Here is a 16,224-nt window from a genome sequence, read left to right as displayed (position 1 = left end):
TAAGTACTCCCTGGAGGTGACCACACACACACACACACACACACACACACACACACACACACACACACACACACACACAGTGGGAATAGATGTGGGGACTTCAAGTACCCAGGCTTCATCAGATGAAGACCTCTCTAGACAAAGCTGGTGCTTTCAGGACCAATCTGCCTTGCTCAATTGGATGTTGTGTCTCCCTTGTGTATAGGACAGGGTCAGGGGGCTGCAATCCAGGATTGGCTGAGACTCAAGGAATGTGTCTTGACCCCCAAGATAGCTACTATCCTTGAAAGGCAGGATCTTTAGGAGCCAAGTGAGCCTGTTACCTGTGCCCCTCATTCTTAGTTGGGGTGGTACCTGTAGCTCGAGACATCTCACACTTGCAAGGATGTGAGCAAAGGGAGTGTGGGTGGATGTTGGCAGAGAGGTTTAGGGTCTTTGGCTGTATCAACTGGAGCCTTAGAGGGTGAGAGGTGCCTCTCACAGTAAGGCAGGAGGGTCCAGAGAAGGTGTCACTGGACTTCCAGGCTCTAACCAATGTCCTTTACTTCTATCTGGTTGCCCTGGTGCCTCTCTGTTCAGTTGTGAGTTCACTCATCACGCCCCTACCTTCCACTCCAGCCCAGGAGAAAATGCAACAGGCACAGACTTTTGCCAACTCCATTTTTGTGTCTTTGCTGTTTCCTCTTCATTTTGCTTTCCAAATGTCAAAAGAGCCCTATCTCTTAAGACCCAATCACACGATATTGCCACTGTCCCTCAGTCTGTAGCTTCATCCTCCCCCCAAAAGCTTCCGGGTGCATGGCTTGCCTCTGTGATGTCGCACTGTTGTTTCAGATCATCAACATTTCTGTCCCCATCTCTGTCCCCTTAAACAGTGATCTCCTGAGGTCACCTATAAAGTGTCTCTACCGTATTTCCTGTTACAGTGCCGTATGCAGGAGGTGCTCTATAAATGCTCAGTGTAGGAAGGAAGGAGCGACAGTTACAGTTAGTGGTTTTTTAGTAGCTCCCATGTTGCTTCTGCCGAGGACCCAAGGCAGCCCTCTCCCAATCTCCTTTCCCAGGGCGGGAGCTCACTCCCACATGCTGGGCTGTCATCAAGTTCTCTTTCCCTCTCTCCTGCAGTCTCTGACAACAATTTGCCTAAATCATGTCCTGCACCCCACGCTACTGCAGACATTTGCATGGCCTGACCGCAGTCAGGAAGTTGGGGGAAGCTGAGCTGCAGGGATTTTCTGGTCTCACCGGGTGCCTTAGCACAAGCCCAGGGGAGTAGAAAGGGCTTAATGGAGGGATCCAGGTTCCAGGGGGTCATCAGGGACACCTACACTGCCCAGGGCCCCGAGGAAGTAGCAGAGACTGCAGTAAACCCGGCAGGCTTTGCGTGTGGGCACAAGTGAGTCATTAGGGTCAGGCAGAAGCTCAGAGGCACTCACGGGCTTGATCTTCCCCAGCTCTTCCTGTTGGGGCTGCCAGAGAGTAAGTGTGACTTCTCCAGCAGCTCTAACTGTTCCTAAGCTAGACCCCACCTGGTTCTGGAGACCAGGCTATCCACCTCCGGCTGGGGATGCTGTCAGAACTCCCCGGGGAAGGGGCCACCTGAGAAGGGGAAGATGCTAACTCCTGATTCACGAGGCCGTCAGCGTCAGCAAGGTGAGGAGCAGCCTGCCCGCTAGAGGCAGAAGGCTGGGCTTGAAAGAGCCTGGACCTGGCTTAGCTGTGCCCAGCTACAAACAGAACTGACGGGAACTGAGGGATATGAAGGTCACCCCCTTCTTGACTTCACAGAAAAATCCGCTCCACAGGAAAATATAGAATATTTTTAAGCAAAGCTGCTTTCTTCTTTCTTTTGTAAGAATTTTTTTAACAGTTCGTGTGTGTTGGGAGAGTGGTGTTTGCTTGCCATGCGGGTGCATGTGAGGGTCAAAGCATGACTCGCCAGAGTTGCCTCTCTGCTTCTATGATGTGGGCCCTGGGGACTGAATTCAGGTCTTCAGGGTGGCTGCTGGTGCCTTTACCCTCAGAGCTATTTCACCAGCTCTATTCATTTATTTATTTATTTTTGAGACACAATTATTTTTTTGTAGCTCAGGCTAACCTTGAATTCAATTTGTGTCTGAGAATAGCCTCAAACATCTGATGTTCCTGCCTCCACGTCCTGAGTACTGGATACAAGTGGGCACATCATGCCCAGTTTATACGGTGTGAAGGACTGAACCCCCATTCATGCTGGGCAAACATTCCACCAACTGAGCTATATCCCCAGTCTGGAAAATAGAAAGTATCCGGAGTGGCCGTTAAGAGTCAGCGCCCAGGGCTTTCGTGAGGAATGTACGGAGCAGAGCTTGTTAGGACCTACCATGAGAACCCTGGTAGCAGCGGCGGGAAACCCAACAAGGGCATTGAAAGACAATCAAAAGACCTAGAGAGTAAACTGATGCCATAGCTCAGAATAGAACCCGGCCAGGTGTCCTGGGATTCAATGCCAACGCCTTCCTATCAGGTGACCTTCGGCAACTTCAACACCTTTTTGGTTCAGTTTCTTTTTCAGTGATCTAATAATGTAGCTTTAGTTGGCAAAGTGCTTGGTTAGCATGCACCAAGACCTGAGTCCCATCCCCAGCACTGCATAAGCTCTGCATGAAGGCGCACATTTGCAATGCCAGAACTCAGGAGGTCAGGAGTTCAAGGTCATCTTCATCTAGACAGACAGTTGGAGGTCAGCTGAGTTTCATGGGACCCTGTTACACACACACACACACACACACACACACACACACACACACACACACACACAGTCTTTGTCTCTGGGGTGTGCTGGCACACTTGTAATCCCTGAAAGCTCTTGATCAGCTAAGGCTACAGAGTAAGGCTTTTAAAGGGGGGGGGTGGGGCTGGAGAGATGGATCAGTGGTTAAGAGTCCGTACTGTACTTGCAGAGGACCCAAGCTTGGCTTCCCAGAACCCATATTGGATAGTTCACAACTGCCTGTAACTCCAGCTCCAGGGAACCAAGACCTCTGTGGGCACCAGCACTCACATGCACATTCCCACCCAGCCCCATATACATAAAATACAACAGATTTGTTAAATGAGATGGCTCAGAGGTAAAGGCACTTGTTGACAGCCTGATGCCCTGAGTTTGACCTCTGAGACAGACTTGGTAGGAGAGAGCTGGCTCCTACAAGTTGTCCTCTGATTTTTATACACACACACACACACACACACACGCACACGCACACGCACACCACACGCACACGCACACGCACGCACGCACGCACAAAATGTAATTTAAATTTAAATTCACCAGGTTACATGAAGATTGAATGACTATCAAGCATTCGACACAAGTATGATTATTTTTTTAATTTGGAATCAATGTCTATGACCCATATCCACAACAATTTATTCAGACTGTGACTACTCAAAGTTTGGTCCACTGCCCAGAAGAACCAGTGTTGCGTTGGGGCTCGTTAGAGACGAGATTCTAGAAAGCATGGAGTGGTGGGCTCACACCTGTAATCCTGACACTAAGGGAGCCTGAGGCTAGCCATGCAGCCCAGGCCTGGAGTTCAAGGCCTTCTTCGGCTAGACAGCTGAAGCGTGACTCTTCCTCAAAAAGGGGGGCGGGGCAAGGAAAGAAGAGAAGGAGAAGGGAGAAAGGGAAGAAAAGAGAGGGAGGGAGGAAGGATAGATTCAGGGACTCAGTCCTGGGTGCGCTGAATCAGAATCTGAACTTGATTGGGGCCAGAGGGAATGGTATCCATAGAGGAGGGCATGCCCAGAAACTAGGCAGACACTGGGCCATTTGGGAAGGACGTCAACAGAGGAGGCTGGCTTCCAGACCGGTGTCAACATGGGCATGTGACATGGGAAAACCGCTGCTGTGGGAGCCTACCAAGATCCCTACACATCGACCTGGTGGCACAGCTTGGTACCTGAGCAGCAGCTATAGGGGCACGATGGTTGAGGCCAGGCCCCCGGAGCCTGGAGGATGCTGTGAGGTCAAGGGGCGGCTTGCTGGAGGACCAGGTACTCAGGAGGTGATCTACCTGCTCCCGGCTGGAGATCGCACGCAGGTAGGCCTTCCCGCTTCCACTATCCAGGTCCTCAGGGGCTCTGGGGGCTCCTGTGACTCTGGGATTCCACCTGTTGGGTCCCTACATAGCCCCAGAGCCTGCAACTCTCTCTGCATGCTCGCGAAGAAGTGCAGCACACAGCGGTGCGCGAAGTCCCGCGCATGCTCACAGCATGTCTCATCGAAGAGCTTCTGTTCCAGGTCCACATAGTTGCTCCAGTATCTGCGCTGCAGGAAAACGGTCTGGTCGAAGCAGGGCCTCAGGCAGCGGACTAGGAAGGCTGCCACTATCAGCAGCAAGGTAATACTCCAGCCGATGGCCTGGAGAGTGAGAAGGCGTCTGTGAGATGCACCCTGTGCGCGCTCCAAGGCCCCTCCCTTTTTCTCTAGCCTTTATCACATCTATACATGTTCCCATTCAGTCACCATCCCGCCACCGACCCTCCGGATTCATCCATCTAACCAACCATCTCTCCACCCATTCGTCCAATCACTCATCAGGCAATTCGTTCATGCCTCATTTTCTTCTTCTTTCTGTTTATGGCCCATTCACCTGCACATCAATCACTTTATCTTTTTACCCATTCTCTTGTATATTTCCCATCCACCCTCACCGCTATGCTATATTTTGTGGAGCATTAAACAGGGACTAGGGACAAGGGGACAGCGTTCTAGGCCACTGGTGAGGGAAACCAGAAGTCATTCTTTAATGCTGGAGCCCACACCTGCCCGGCTCCTCTCCTCTTTCAAAGCTGCAATCTTTCCCAGGCCCACAAACATGAAAATCCTTGTCACTTGTAGATGGAGTGACTCACCCTTTAGAGTTTCCTTATTTGGTCACACACAGGCTCCCTCACCAAACAAGTTGAGTATTTTATGTATGAGAATCAGGAAAAAGCAAAAAGCCTTGATAAGCCAGGCACAACTGATAACTTAAAACTTAAGATGCAAACCTGGATCTGACTGCGAACTCCATGTGTTCTCTACTGGACTTGGGAGAGCCTAGAGCGCTGCACATACCTAGTGCTGGTCCTCTCACCATACCTCAAGCCTGTTTCCTCTGAACCTAACTTCTCCCTTCACTCCAGAGTATAGGGTCTCTGGAGTCGTGGAGACACTCCATGTGTAATGCGCTCATAAACGCTCTGTGATGGACACAGGCTAACACAGGCTTGGGTGGTGGACCTGGCAGCCTGTGTGGAGGTGGGGCTGTGGATGCCCCCGTTTAGTGGAGAGGCTACCCAGTAAGAATCCCAACAGCTGGCGAGCTCTCCCTTGTAAGGAGAGAGAAGGACCAGTGCCATGTGTAGCCAGAAGCTGGCCCTACCTGTTACAAGTTATGTGACTTCAGCCTCGTGAACTAAACACTCCCAGAACCTCCATTGCCTCATCTGAAACATGGGATGCTAACAACTGCCTCCATCCCAAAGGGGCGTTCTGAGAATTAGACAAACTGATGCACAGAAAATACTTAACACAGAGCCTGAAGTGGAAGTGTTCAATACATGGCAGCTCCCACCATGATGATAATGGACTGAACCCCTGAACTGTGAACGAGCCGCCTCAATTAAATGTTTCATTTATAAGAGTTGCCGTGGTCATGGTGTGTCTTCACAGTAATAAAAAGCCTAAGACAGACGGTCCAGTGCTCATCTCTCAAGGGTAGTGGTCCCAATCCCCCTACATCTCCTGCCCTTTGTTACAGCTCCAGCAGTGAGGAGCATCCTCAGAAAGTCATGTAGACCCAGCTCAGCGCTAACTCCAAAGCAACTTGGGGTATCTGTCTTAGGGAAACTATTGCTGTAATGAAACACTGTGACCAAAGCAACTTGGGGAGGAAATGATTTGGCTTGTACTTCCATCATTGAGGAAGTCAGGACAGGAACTCAAACAGGGCAGACTCCTGGAGGCAGGAGCTGATGCAGAGGCCATGGAGAGGTTCTGTTTACTGGCTTGCTCCTCATAGCTAGCTCAGTCTGCTTTCTTATAGAACCCAGAACCACCAGGCTGGGGTGGCACCACGCACAATGGACTGGGCCCTCTCCCATCAATCATTAATTAAGAAAATGCCCTACAGGCTTGCCTACAGTACATTATGACGGTGTTTTCTTAATTGAGATTCCTTCCTCTCAGATGACTCTAGCTTGTGTCAAATTGACATAGAACTAGCCAGGACAGTATCTATGAGGGATCAAGGCCTGGGCAGGACCCTGCTTACCTGTGACAGGCACCGCAGGTATCGAGAGACAGCCTTGCGTGCAGGGCTGTCTTTAACCATCACATCCTCCTTGCAGGGCACCTTGGCTAGGAAGAGCTGTACCTGGCTGGGGGTCATGTTGGCAAAATCCAGAAACTTCTCAGGGTCAACGGAGTTGCTGAAGGCACACACGAAACACTTCCCGTCAAGGAGGGCCAGCAGGATCCAGAGCAGGGGTGCTGCCAGAGCTCGCTGCAGCATGGAGGAGCACATGTACCTGACAGCAGAGAGAGGAGGTCCAAAGGGCAGCCAGCATGCAGCTAGAGGCAGTGAGAACTGGCGTGCAGTGTGGTCACTTCCTAGCTGTGACAGCTGGGTTAGGGTCTCTCTCTCATAGTATCTCTTCTCTCCCCCCACCTCTCTGCATGGCCTTACAGATCCCAGTTTGGCCTTGAACTCTCTGTGCAGTAGATTAGGATGACCTTTAGCTCCTGATCCTTCTGCCTCCTCCTCCTCCTGAGTTCTGGGATTACAGGAGTGTGCCGTCCCATCTGGTGGATGCAGTGCTGGGGTCCACCCCCAGGCCTTGGTGCATTCTAGGCCTTAGATGCCAACCGATCTACATCTTCAGCCCTTGGCCAAGGTTCTCAGTGTCTGTGTGTCAAAGATTCATCCTCTGGGCAGCAGGTCTGCTGAAGGAGCAGACCCAGGGCTGACGAAAGTGAACCTAGAGATGCCTTACTTGCAAAGCTCTCAGCAGAGTGGATCTCGGCCCCAGGCGCTGGGCATTAGGAACTGCTAACTAAGCCTTACCAGCTGATGTGTATCCATGTGCCAGACCCTGAGGACATATGCCTACAACAGCCTAGGCGCTTGTCTCAGGAAGCTTCCAACAAAGGAAATACAGCCTTTAAATAAACCATTGCCTCTTGTTGCATGCACCAAACAAACAAAACACCTACTCTGCACCCAACGGGACAGATGTGACCCAGGTAATTCTTGGAAACCCTGAATCATTCTTATGGTTACAGCAGTGGCCAGGGAAAGGTGAAAGATGATAGGTACAAAAGTACATGTTTTCAGGGCCTGCAAGATGGGTAGGTCAGCAGGTAGGACCACTTGCTAAGGTTGATGATCTGCATTCAATCCTCAGAACCCATATGGTAGAAGGAGAGAACTGACTCCTGAATACTGTCCTCTGACACACACACACACACACACACACACACACACATGTTTCCAGATGGGAACTGGAAAATGAGGACAATATCCTTAGCTGGGGCAAGGGGGAGTGTACCTGATGACATCAACTGCCCTGGGTAGCAGAGAGGTGTGCGGGACCCTACCTGATGATGCCCAGGTCCTTCTTCCGGCGGCCTGCTGGCCGACGCCATTCCTCCACCATCACCACAGACTGTCTATTGACCAAGAGACCACAGAGGAAGAGGGCCAGAGGGGGTGTGAGCAGCAGGCCCAGGCCATAGAGGGCGTTGTAGCGTGCTAGGCAGGGGCAGTTGAAGTCGAAGGAGGAGTACATCTTGACTGTGATGGCAGCCAGCAGAAGGCAAATGCCGTTCATCACGGACTCCGAGCTGGACTGAAGGTGCTGGAAGAGCATCCGGAACCTATCCATGACTGCGGCTGCGTGGATACAGCCGTGGGTGGGGCACTGAGGCTCGGTCACTCAGTGATGGACCTGGGCTCCCCAGGAGGGTGTCTCGCTTCTTCTTAGGCCCACAGTGGACAAAAGAAAAGGCAGCCCGCCGCCTCCAAGCCTACCCTCCACGGCGTAATGAAGACTAAAGGTAGAGGCTGGCTTTCTCTAAAGACGCCTCTCGCCAGGTGACTGCCACTCCCTCCTCTGTGGGGTGTGCCATTCTGTGACCAGCCAGACCAAAGCATTAGGCAAATGGACCCTGCCTTCCCCTGACTCCCTCCACAGCCCCTGTGCCTGTCTTCGGGGTTTGTGTACTCAGACAGTGTGTGGGGCTCCCTGGGGACAGGCAAATTCTGGGTGTGGCCAGAGAAAGCATAGATGGAGCAAAACTGTACTTTCTGATGAGGCCACAACCTGAGAGCCCAGCCCAGGGACAGTTCCTGTGTGCTTTGGGTTGGGTGGAAGCCGGACGGGTGACAACTCCTCCCCAGAGGCCTTCTAGAAGAGGAAGAACATGGAGTCCCACCTCAGGGACTCCTTTGAGAAGGGCTGCGGGAGGCAAAGGTCTTCCAGTAGAGGATTCTGCACAAGCAGAGCCGGGGTGGTTTCTGTTGTGATAAAACACTCCAACGAACAGCAACTTGGGGAAGGACAGGGTTTATTTCAGCTTACAGGTTACAGTCCATCCTTGAGGAAAAGTCAGGGTAGAAACTCACGAGAGAACCTGAAGACAGGCCTGCTTGCTATTCTTCACAGCATGACTTCTGACCAAGGAACTCGCTTCATAACCAAGGAAGTACAGCAGAAACCATGGAGGAATGTTGCTTCCTGGTTCACAGAGGTTTATGTTTAGCTAATTTTCTCTCTCTCTCTCTCTCTCTGGTTTTGGTTTTTCGAGACAGGGTTTCTCTGTGTAGCTTTGGAGCCGGTCCTGGAACTCACTCTGTAGACCAGGCTGGTCTTGAACTCACAGAGATCCTCCTGCCTCTGCCTCCTGAGTGCTGGGATTAAAGGCATGTGCCACCACCACCCAGTTTAGCTAACTTTCTTATATAACCCAGGATCATCTGCGTAGGTAATGGTGCCACCCACAATGGACTGGGCTCTCTTATATCAATTAACAAGCAAAACAATCTCCCACAGATGTGCCCACAGGCTGGTCTGATATGGATAGTGTAACGAGTTTTTCTCTGTCCCACCAGTCAGCTCCCAAATAACAACACAGAGACAACTTATTATTAATTATGAAAGCTTGGCCTTAGCTTAGGCTTATCCCACTAGCATTTTTTTTGGGGGGGGGTGTATTTTGAGACAGGGTTTCTCTGTGTAGCTTTGGAGCCGCCCTGCCTCACTAGCTTTTATAACTTAAATTAACTTTGTTTTATTAATCTACATTTTACCATGTGGCTTCTTACCTTTCTTTCATTCTGTATGTCCAATTCCCTCCATGTCTCATTGGCATCTCCTCTGTGCCTCAATTCATCTCCTACTTCCTCTCTCTGCCTGGAAATCCCACCTATATGTGGTGATATATTGTGTACCCTAATAAATTTGCCTGAGGATCAGAGGACAGAGCCAGCCACTAGATTAGACATAGAGGTCAGGCAGTGGTGGCACACACCTTTAATCCTATCACTCAGGAGGCACAGATCCATCTGGATCTCTATGAGTTCAAGGCCACACTGGACTACATGAGATTGATCCAGTATAGGAGAGAAACAGAGCCAGGCAGTGGTGGCACACCCTTTAATCCTAGCACCTGAGATCTCATGCCTTTGCTTGGGAAGCACATATGCCTTTAATCCCAGGAAGTAATATGGCAGGGCAAAGAAGGGTATATAAGATGTGAGGAAACAGGAACTCACTCTCTTTAGACTGAGAATTTTATAAAGGTAAGAACTAGTGGCTGGCTGTTCTGCTTCTCTGATCTTTCAGCTTTCACCCTGATATCTAGCTCTGGGTTTTTAATTAAAAGATCATGTAAGATTCAAACAACACCTATGTATCCTGCCTAGCTATTGGTTGTTCAGCTCTTTATTAAATTAATCACGGCAATATATCTTCACACAGTATACAAATATCCCACAACATATTCCCCTTTTTGTCTAGATAAAAAGGAAAGCTTTTAACTCTAATACAGTAAAATTACATAAAATAAGAACAATTATCAAGTAAGAATTATTTTTATAATGTCCAGTCCATTTGTTTTTGGCAAGTTTGGAGAAATTACTTTATTATTTATCATATCTTGGTGAGTCAAAAGTTTTGTACCTAATTTACTTTCTATCCTAACTTGTATTACCAACTCAGAATTAACTTTTTAAACATTAAAATTTTTTCTTAAACAACTTAAGCTTTTATGTTTCTCAACCTTATAAACTTTACATCTTTTATGTAATTTTTTTTCTGAATTTGGTAACAAGGAAAACTGTATAACTATCTAGTCTATAACCCCATCAAAGACTTGAGAAGGATATAATATTACCTGATTAAACAGGGAGTGCAGAGCAAGCAACTTCCAAAACTAAGAAACAACAGACATCTGGCTTCCTGGACAGTCACCCAAGGTTCCTCTGTAACATTGGGGCATCCATCTTCAGCCTACAGGCCTAGACTATCTGACAAACATTTTTATGAAGCAGGAATTTTGAAGGACTGTCCTACCTTGTCTTGGCACAGTTTAGCAGTCACCTTTTTTTTGTGTCCTGCTCATCCAATTTGGACAACATACTGTCAGCAGTTGAGGGAAGGGCAGTTTCTTGCCCAAATGGATAGCTTTGATCAAAGCAAACTCCATATGGGAGGTTCTTCAATGCTCATCATCTTTTTTTGAAGTAAATTGGTGCTTCCAGGAACAGATATGTCTCACTGCCATGTAAAGCCTTGTGTTATTAAAACATCTCAAATGCTATATTCTGTAGGTCTCTGAAGTGTTTGAAGACTGTCTATTACATTTTTTAATGAGCTGCATAGGTATAATACCTTAAACAAGAGTAGAAATATAGCCGGGCAGTGTTGGTGCACACCTTTAAATCCCAGCACTTGGGAGGCAGAGCCAGGTGGATCTCTGTGAGTTCAGGGCCAGCCTGTTCTACAGAGCAAAATTCGGGACAGGCACCAAAACTACACAGAGAAACCCTGTCTCAAAAAAAAAAAAAAAAAAAAAAAAGAGTAGAAATATATATTAAAACAAAAATAACCTTAAATTTGTATCACTATACAAAAATCCATACCAATGTAAAATATTTGAGACTAGTAGTTGCTTTTTTAGTTTAAAAGTAGATTCAAGCATCTACTCTTTTGTGCTATCATTCCTATATCCCCCCTCTTTCCTTTTAGAACAAGATCTTAGAATATAATCTCTTTTGCTTAGTTCCCTCCCTGACCATGACCAATAAAACTTGTAACCAATGCCCTAAATGATGATAAATATCCATAATCCACTGAATGACCACCCACCTTCTGGGAACTTGGGTGTTGTGTTCTTAAAATTACTTCCTGATGTCTAGGGATAATGGCATCTTTGGTCTCAGCTAGCAGCTTTGAAGCTGTTCTGGATGCAGAATTTTGAGGAAACTGCAACAGAAGCACTCTGATAGGCTGGATCACCTGGGTTACTTGTCTTCATTGTTGTCTGGTCCTTTTGTTTTGAAAACACATAAACTTTTTAAAATTAATTTATTTTTATTTTATGTATATTGGTGTTTTACTATGGGTGTCAGGTCCCCTGGAACTGGAATTACAGACAGTTGTGAGCTGAGCTGCCATGTGGGTGCTAGGAATTGAACCAAGGTCCTCTGGAAGAACAGTCAGTGCTCTTAACCATTGAGCCATCTCTCCAGCCCCAAAACACACATACATATCTGTATTAACACAAGTATGGGACGTGCAGTGTGTACAAGTCAGCTAAAGATGATTATTTATGTTTGAGCAGGTAAAAGGCATCTATCAACTTTATAAGTCTGTTTGGACTGTATAACCAAACCTCTATCCATGTCATATGAAAGGATATCATGTAATAATGTCATTCTATAGTCAACAAGATTTACCATTCATCCAGCCTCACAGCTGTTCCCATGTAAAGGGATCAGCATATATGATACCTGTCCTGTAGTCTTCCTGGTTTCTTCTCTCATGTCTGTAACCAAGATCTTCAGGAGGTCTCCCCTGTTCAAATCTGATCTTTATTAAGTTTGAAGGAATCCATAGCTTTTCATTTCCTGTTCATTTCCCAATGAACACATTTCCCGACTTCCATTCTGAAGCCAAGACATCTCTAAAGTATATAGGCTGGTTTAATTCAGCAGTTCCTTTTATAATCCAGTGTCTCTCAGAAGCTGCCATTTTCTGTTCACTGGCATTCAAAAAACTCTAACAAAGCACCATAAAAGGTTCAAACTCCCTGTGTTATAATATTTTTCATCCTTGTGTGGCTTATTTTTTTAATATTGCTTTACTCTTTCTTTAACGACTTTGTAATTCTTAAACTATTTTTACGACTGTCTATATCCATTTTCTTTTTTTTTCTTTAGCACCTAAACATCTTTTTAAGCATATTGTACCTTTGTGTGCCCGCGCATGCTGGGAACCAAACCCTGGTCCTCTAAAAGAGCAGCAAGTGCTCTTAACTGCTGAGCCGTCTCCTCTCTAGGCCCCACTTTGGCTTCTCTGAGACTGGGTCTCACTGGTGGTCCAGGATGGCCTGTAATCCACGGCAGACCTCTTTCCTTCACCTCTTGAGTGCTGGGATCACAGGCCTGCACCACCATGCCTGGCTATGATTATTTTGCACAAGATGCTTATTAGTCCTGCCTCTCTGAGACAGAATTAGCTGTTGGGGAAAATGGCCAGGTGAGGCCTTGGAGGCCAGCAAGGGTGACATTGAACAAAGGGCTGGTGTTTGGGGTCAGACCAGAGGAACATGTCTTCTAAAGTAACCTAGGGCAACCTCTATTGCATTAAAAAAAATGGACACCCACGCCCACACACATACATGTACATAAGTACGCACCCACACACAATAATTGTGTAATTATTTCTTTAAAAGTGCATGCTATGTCATGCATGTGAATGTGAGAGAACAATGTCTGGCAGTTGATTCTCTCCTTCAACTGTGGGTTCTAGGGGCTGAACTCGGGTCGTCAGACTCACACCGAAAACATCTTTACACACTTAGCTGTGTTGCTGGCCCAACATATACCATATTTTCCAGTGGAAAGTACCTTCAGGAAGCCAGTGTGTCATGCCTGAGGTCACAGCCTGGTGGGATGGACCTAGACAGGGAGCTGGGAACCTCCTATGCCTTTCACCTTGCTTACTTGTTAGGCTGTGATCAGAAAAAGATATTGTCCGGGCTCAAGGTCTGGGGTATCAAGAAATCCCAGCACTCAGTAGGCAGAGGCAGGCGGATCTCTGTGAGTTCAAGGCCAGCCTGGTCTACAGAGTGAGTTCCAAACAGTCAGGACTACACCAGTCTCTAAACACACACACACACACACACACACACACACACACACACAAATAAATAAATAAATAAATAAAATAAAAAGAAGAGGAGAAAGAGAACTGGGTCTGCAAGTGGGTGTCCTCAGTGCCCCTGCAGCCTCTGTCTAGCCTTGGAACTCCCTAGGGTAGGGTGAAGTATATTCAGGACAGTTTGGGGACAGCTGGGCCAAGGTCTATCTTGGACTGAGAGATGGGGCAGCTCCAGGTCAGCTCAGGGGACCCCACAGCACAGTGGCAGGCCATTTTGTTGTGCCCACTTGCCTTGCTAGATATTTACTGGGAAATATTTCAGCAAAGAAGGCAAGAAGGATACCCATCACAAGTTAGGGAGACAATAACCTCTGGGGGTGAAGGGTGGATGTAAACTTAAAAAAAAAAATCTCTGTTTTCAAGTCTGAGGTGGTGGCGCACACCTTTAATCCCAACACTTAGGAGGCAGAGGCAGAGGCAGATGGATCTCTGTGAGTTTGAGGCTAGCCTGGTCTACCTAGCAACCAGGTCAGCCAGGGCTACATAATGAGAGCCTCTATATCAAAATAAATAAATAAATGTAAAAAAAAATAAAATAAGTTAAAATCTGTGTTTTCAGAATGATCTATTTTAATAATGATGATTTTTAAACGTTCCCAACACAACTGTAAAATATATTTATTGGGAAAACTCAATTAAGGGACAAGATAAAGTGCTGATCCCATTTTGTTGCCTGAAGCCTGGGTCTGTCCGGCTTCTTCAGGGTGAGAACAGGGAGGAAGAGGAGAAAATGTCCAGAGCTGATGTAGGGCTCTGTCTGAGACCAGACGTCAACCCCCGCCCCATGCCAGGGCTCTGCAGCTACGCCCCTGTCCCCTCCCCTTCCCCCTTCCCCTCCCTCCTTTCCTCGCCCTTTCTTTCATGCATTCTTACTACACTGCTCAGGCTGCCTCGGCTTCCTCAGTAGCTGGAATAATTCTTGGAAGATTCTTTGAAAATGTTTTTCTAATGATTTTATTTTTATTTGTGTGTGTGTGGGGGGGAGGTTGTATGTGGACACCTGTGGAAGCCAGATGAGGGGCCCACATTCCCTGGAGCTAGATTGCAGGTGATTCCCAGCCATTTGACGTGGAAAGCAGACTCTACCTCGAGAGCAGGAAGAACCCTTATCTGCTGAGCCATCTCTCTAGTGCCTAAGGGAAAACCTTAAAGGTCACATTTTCTTTTTAAAGATGATTAGAAAAAAATTCTTCTAAGCATTTGTGAGCACGTATTAACTTGCAGTTGGAAGACGCTTGTAGAATACATTGTTGGTGTCTATCTTTGGTATTTCTTGAGTTGGAATCTTGTAGATATATTCTTGGGGTTCTTCTAGATTTTTTTTTCTTTTAACAGGACTTGAGGGGCTAGAGAGATGGCTCCGTGGTTAAGCGCACATACTGTTCTTTCAGAGGACCCAAGTTTGGTATCCAGAACCCACACTGGGGGCCTCACAATTTCTTGTAAGTCCAGACCCAACATCTCCTTTGAGCTTTGCGGGCAATGCATTCACATGTACACACACACACACACACACACACACACACACACACACAGAGTTGAAAATTAAAAAAATTAATGTAAAGGACTTGATATTTTTGAGACAAGTTAGCTTCATCATTCCTGGAGCCGCTGCTGTTTTTTATGTATTTATCTCTTAATTTGCTTTTGAGACAAGGTCTCATGATGTAACATAAGGTGGCCTGGAACCCATGATCCTTCTGCCTCAACCTCCTGAGTTCTGGGATTACAGACACATGCCATCCTGCTAGGCCTGGAGTTCTTATTACTAAGGGCCTCTTAGGAATGGCTGCCTCCATCTGACCCAGGTGTGGTGGCAAACCCCTATCATTGAGACACTAGGAAGCAGACTCGGAGGATTGCCACAACGTGGAGATTGGTCTGGTCTGCATAGCAAGTTCCAGGCCCAAGTTTGATACATTGTCTCAACCAAAACCTAAACCAAAACAAAGGGAAAACAACTCAGTGTGCACGTGTGCATAGTGTCTATTCAGAAATATCTGTGTGGTCATGTCATTACTAGGTGTAGAACGAGCACTCTCCCAAGGTTTCCTTATAATCGTTCTTTCAAAGGAAAACCTTTGATGAGTGCCACACTTCTCTCTCAGGACCGAGGGCTACTGTTTCCTTCCCGTGACTAGGAGAGGAGCAGGGCTCTCTGTGTCTCCAGGTGACCTGATTCTCTGCTACCTTGGAGTCAGAGACTGTACAGAGCCATGCTGTGCCAGGATCCAGAGGATGGCAATAAAGGGGTCTACCTAACCAGCGGCGCAGGACCAGCGGGAACAACTTGAATTAATCCTCATTTCATTCCTTTTTATAGGGTCCTACGCTGTAGTCCAGGCCAGCCTGGAATTTGCTGTGCACCTCCTCTCAAGTGCTGGGATTATAGACACATGTCACCACACTCAAACCCCCGTTCTTCATACCAAAATAAATTCCGTATCTCAGAGTTCTAAACATGCAATTAAAATGATAGCACTGGACAAGAAGATGTAGGTCAGTGTCCTACCCACCAGAGCCTAGGCCTCTGTGAGCAGTACTCAGGAGCTTCTGAGAAAGACAAGAAGACTTCTCACAAACTAGAACCTTGTGGCTGAGTGTGGCTGGGTGCGGGGGTGAATGCCTATAATCCGGGTATTCCGGAGACAGAGACAGGAGGATTATCCATTCAAGGTCAGCCAGGTTGAAGAACCAGTTTCAGGACAACCTGGGCCACACAGTGAGACAGTGTCTCCAATAAACCTTAAAAAAAAA

At 47.4% G+C, this 16,224-nt stretch overlaps 1 protein-coding gene across 1 annotated transcript; it reads right to left on the bottom strand.

The window, feature by feature from the left end:
- Positions 1 to 3,383: 3,383 nt before the first annotated feature.
- On the bottom strand, positions 3,384 to 8,237 carry Calhm3 (calcium homeostasis modulator 3). Its single transcript, XM_028874631.2, is given in 4 exon segments — positions 3,384 to 4,147; positions 4,150 to 4,399; positions 6,297 to 6,552; positions 7,622 to 8,237. Coding segments are annotated over 4 exon segments (1,089 nt in total). The 5' UTR covers positions 7,909 to 8,237; the 3' UTR covers positions 3,384 to 3,851.
- Positions 8,238 to 16,224: the final 7,987 nt, after the last annotated feature.

The sequence above is a fragment of the Peromyscus leucopus genome, chromosome 1 (genome assembly GCF_004664715.2).
Source record: "Peromyscus leucopus breed LL Stock chromosome 1, UCI_PerLeu_2.1, whole genome shotgun sequence".
NCBI lineage: Eukaryota > Metazoa > Chordata > Mammalia > Rodentia > Cricetidae > Peromyscus > Peromyscus leucopus.
This window is presented reverse-complemented; position numbering and strand designations above follow the sequence as displayed.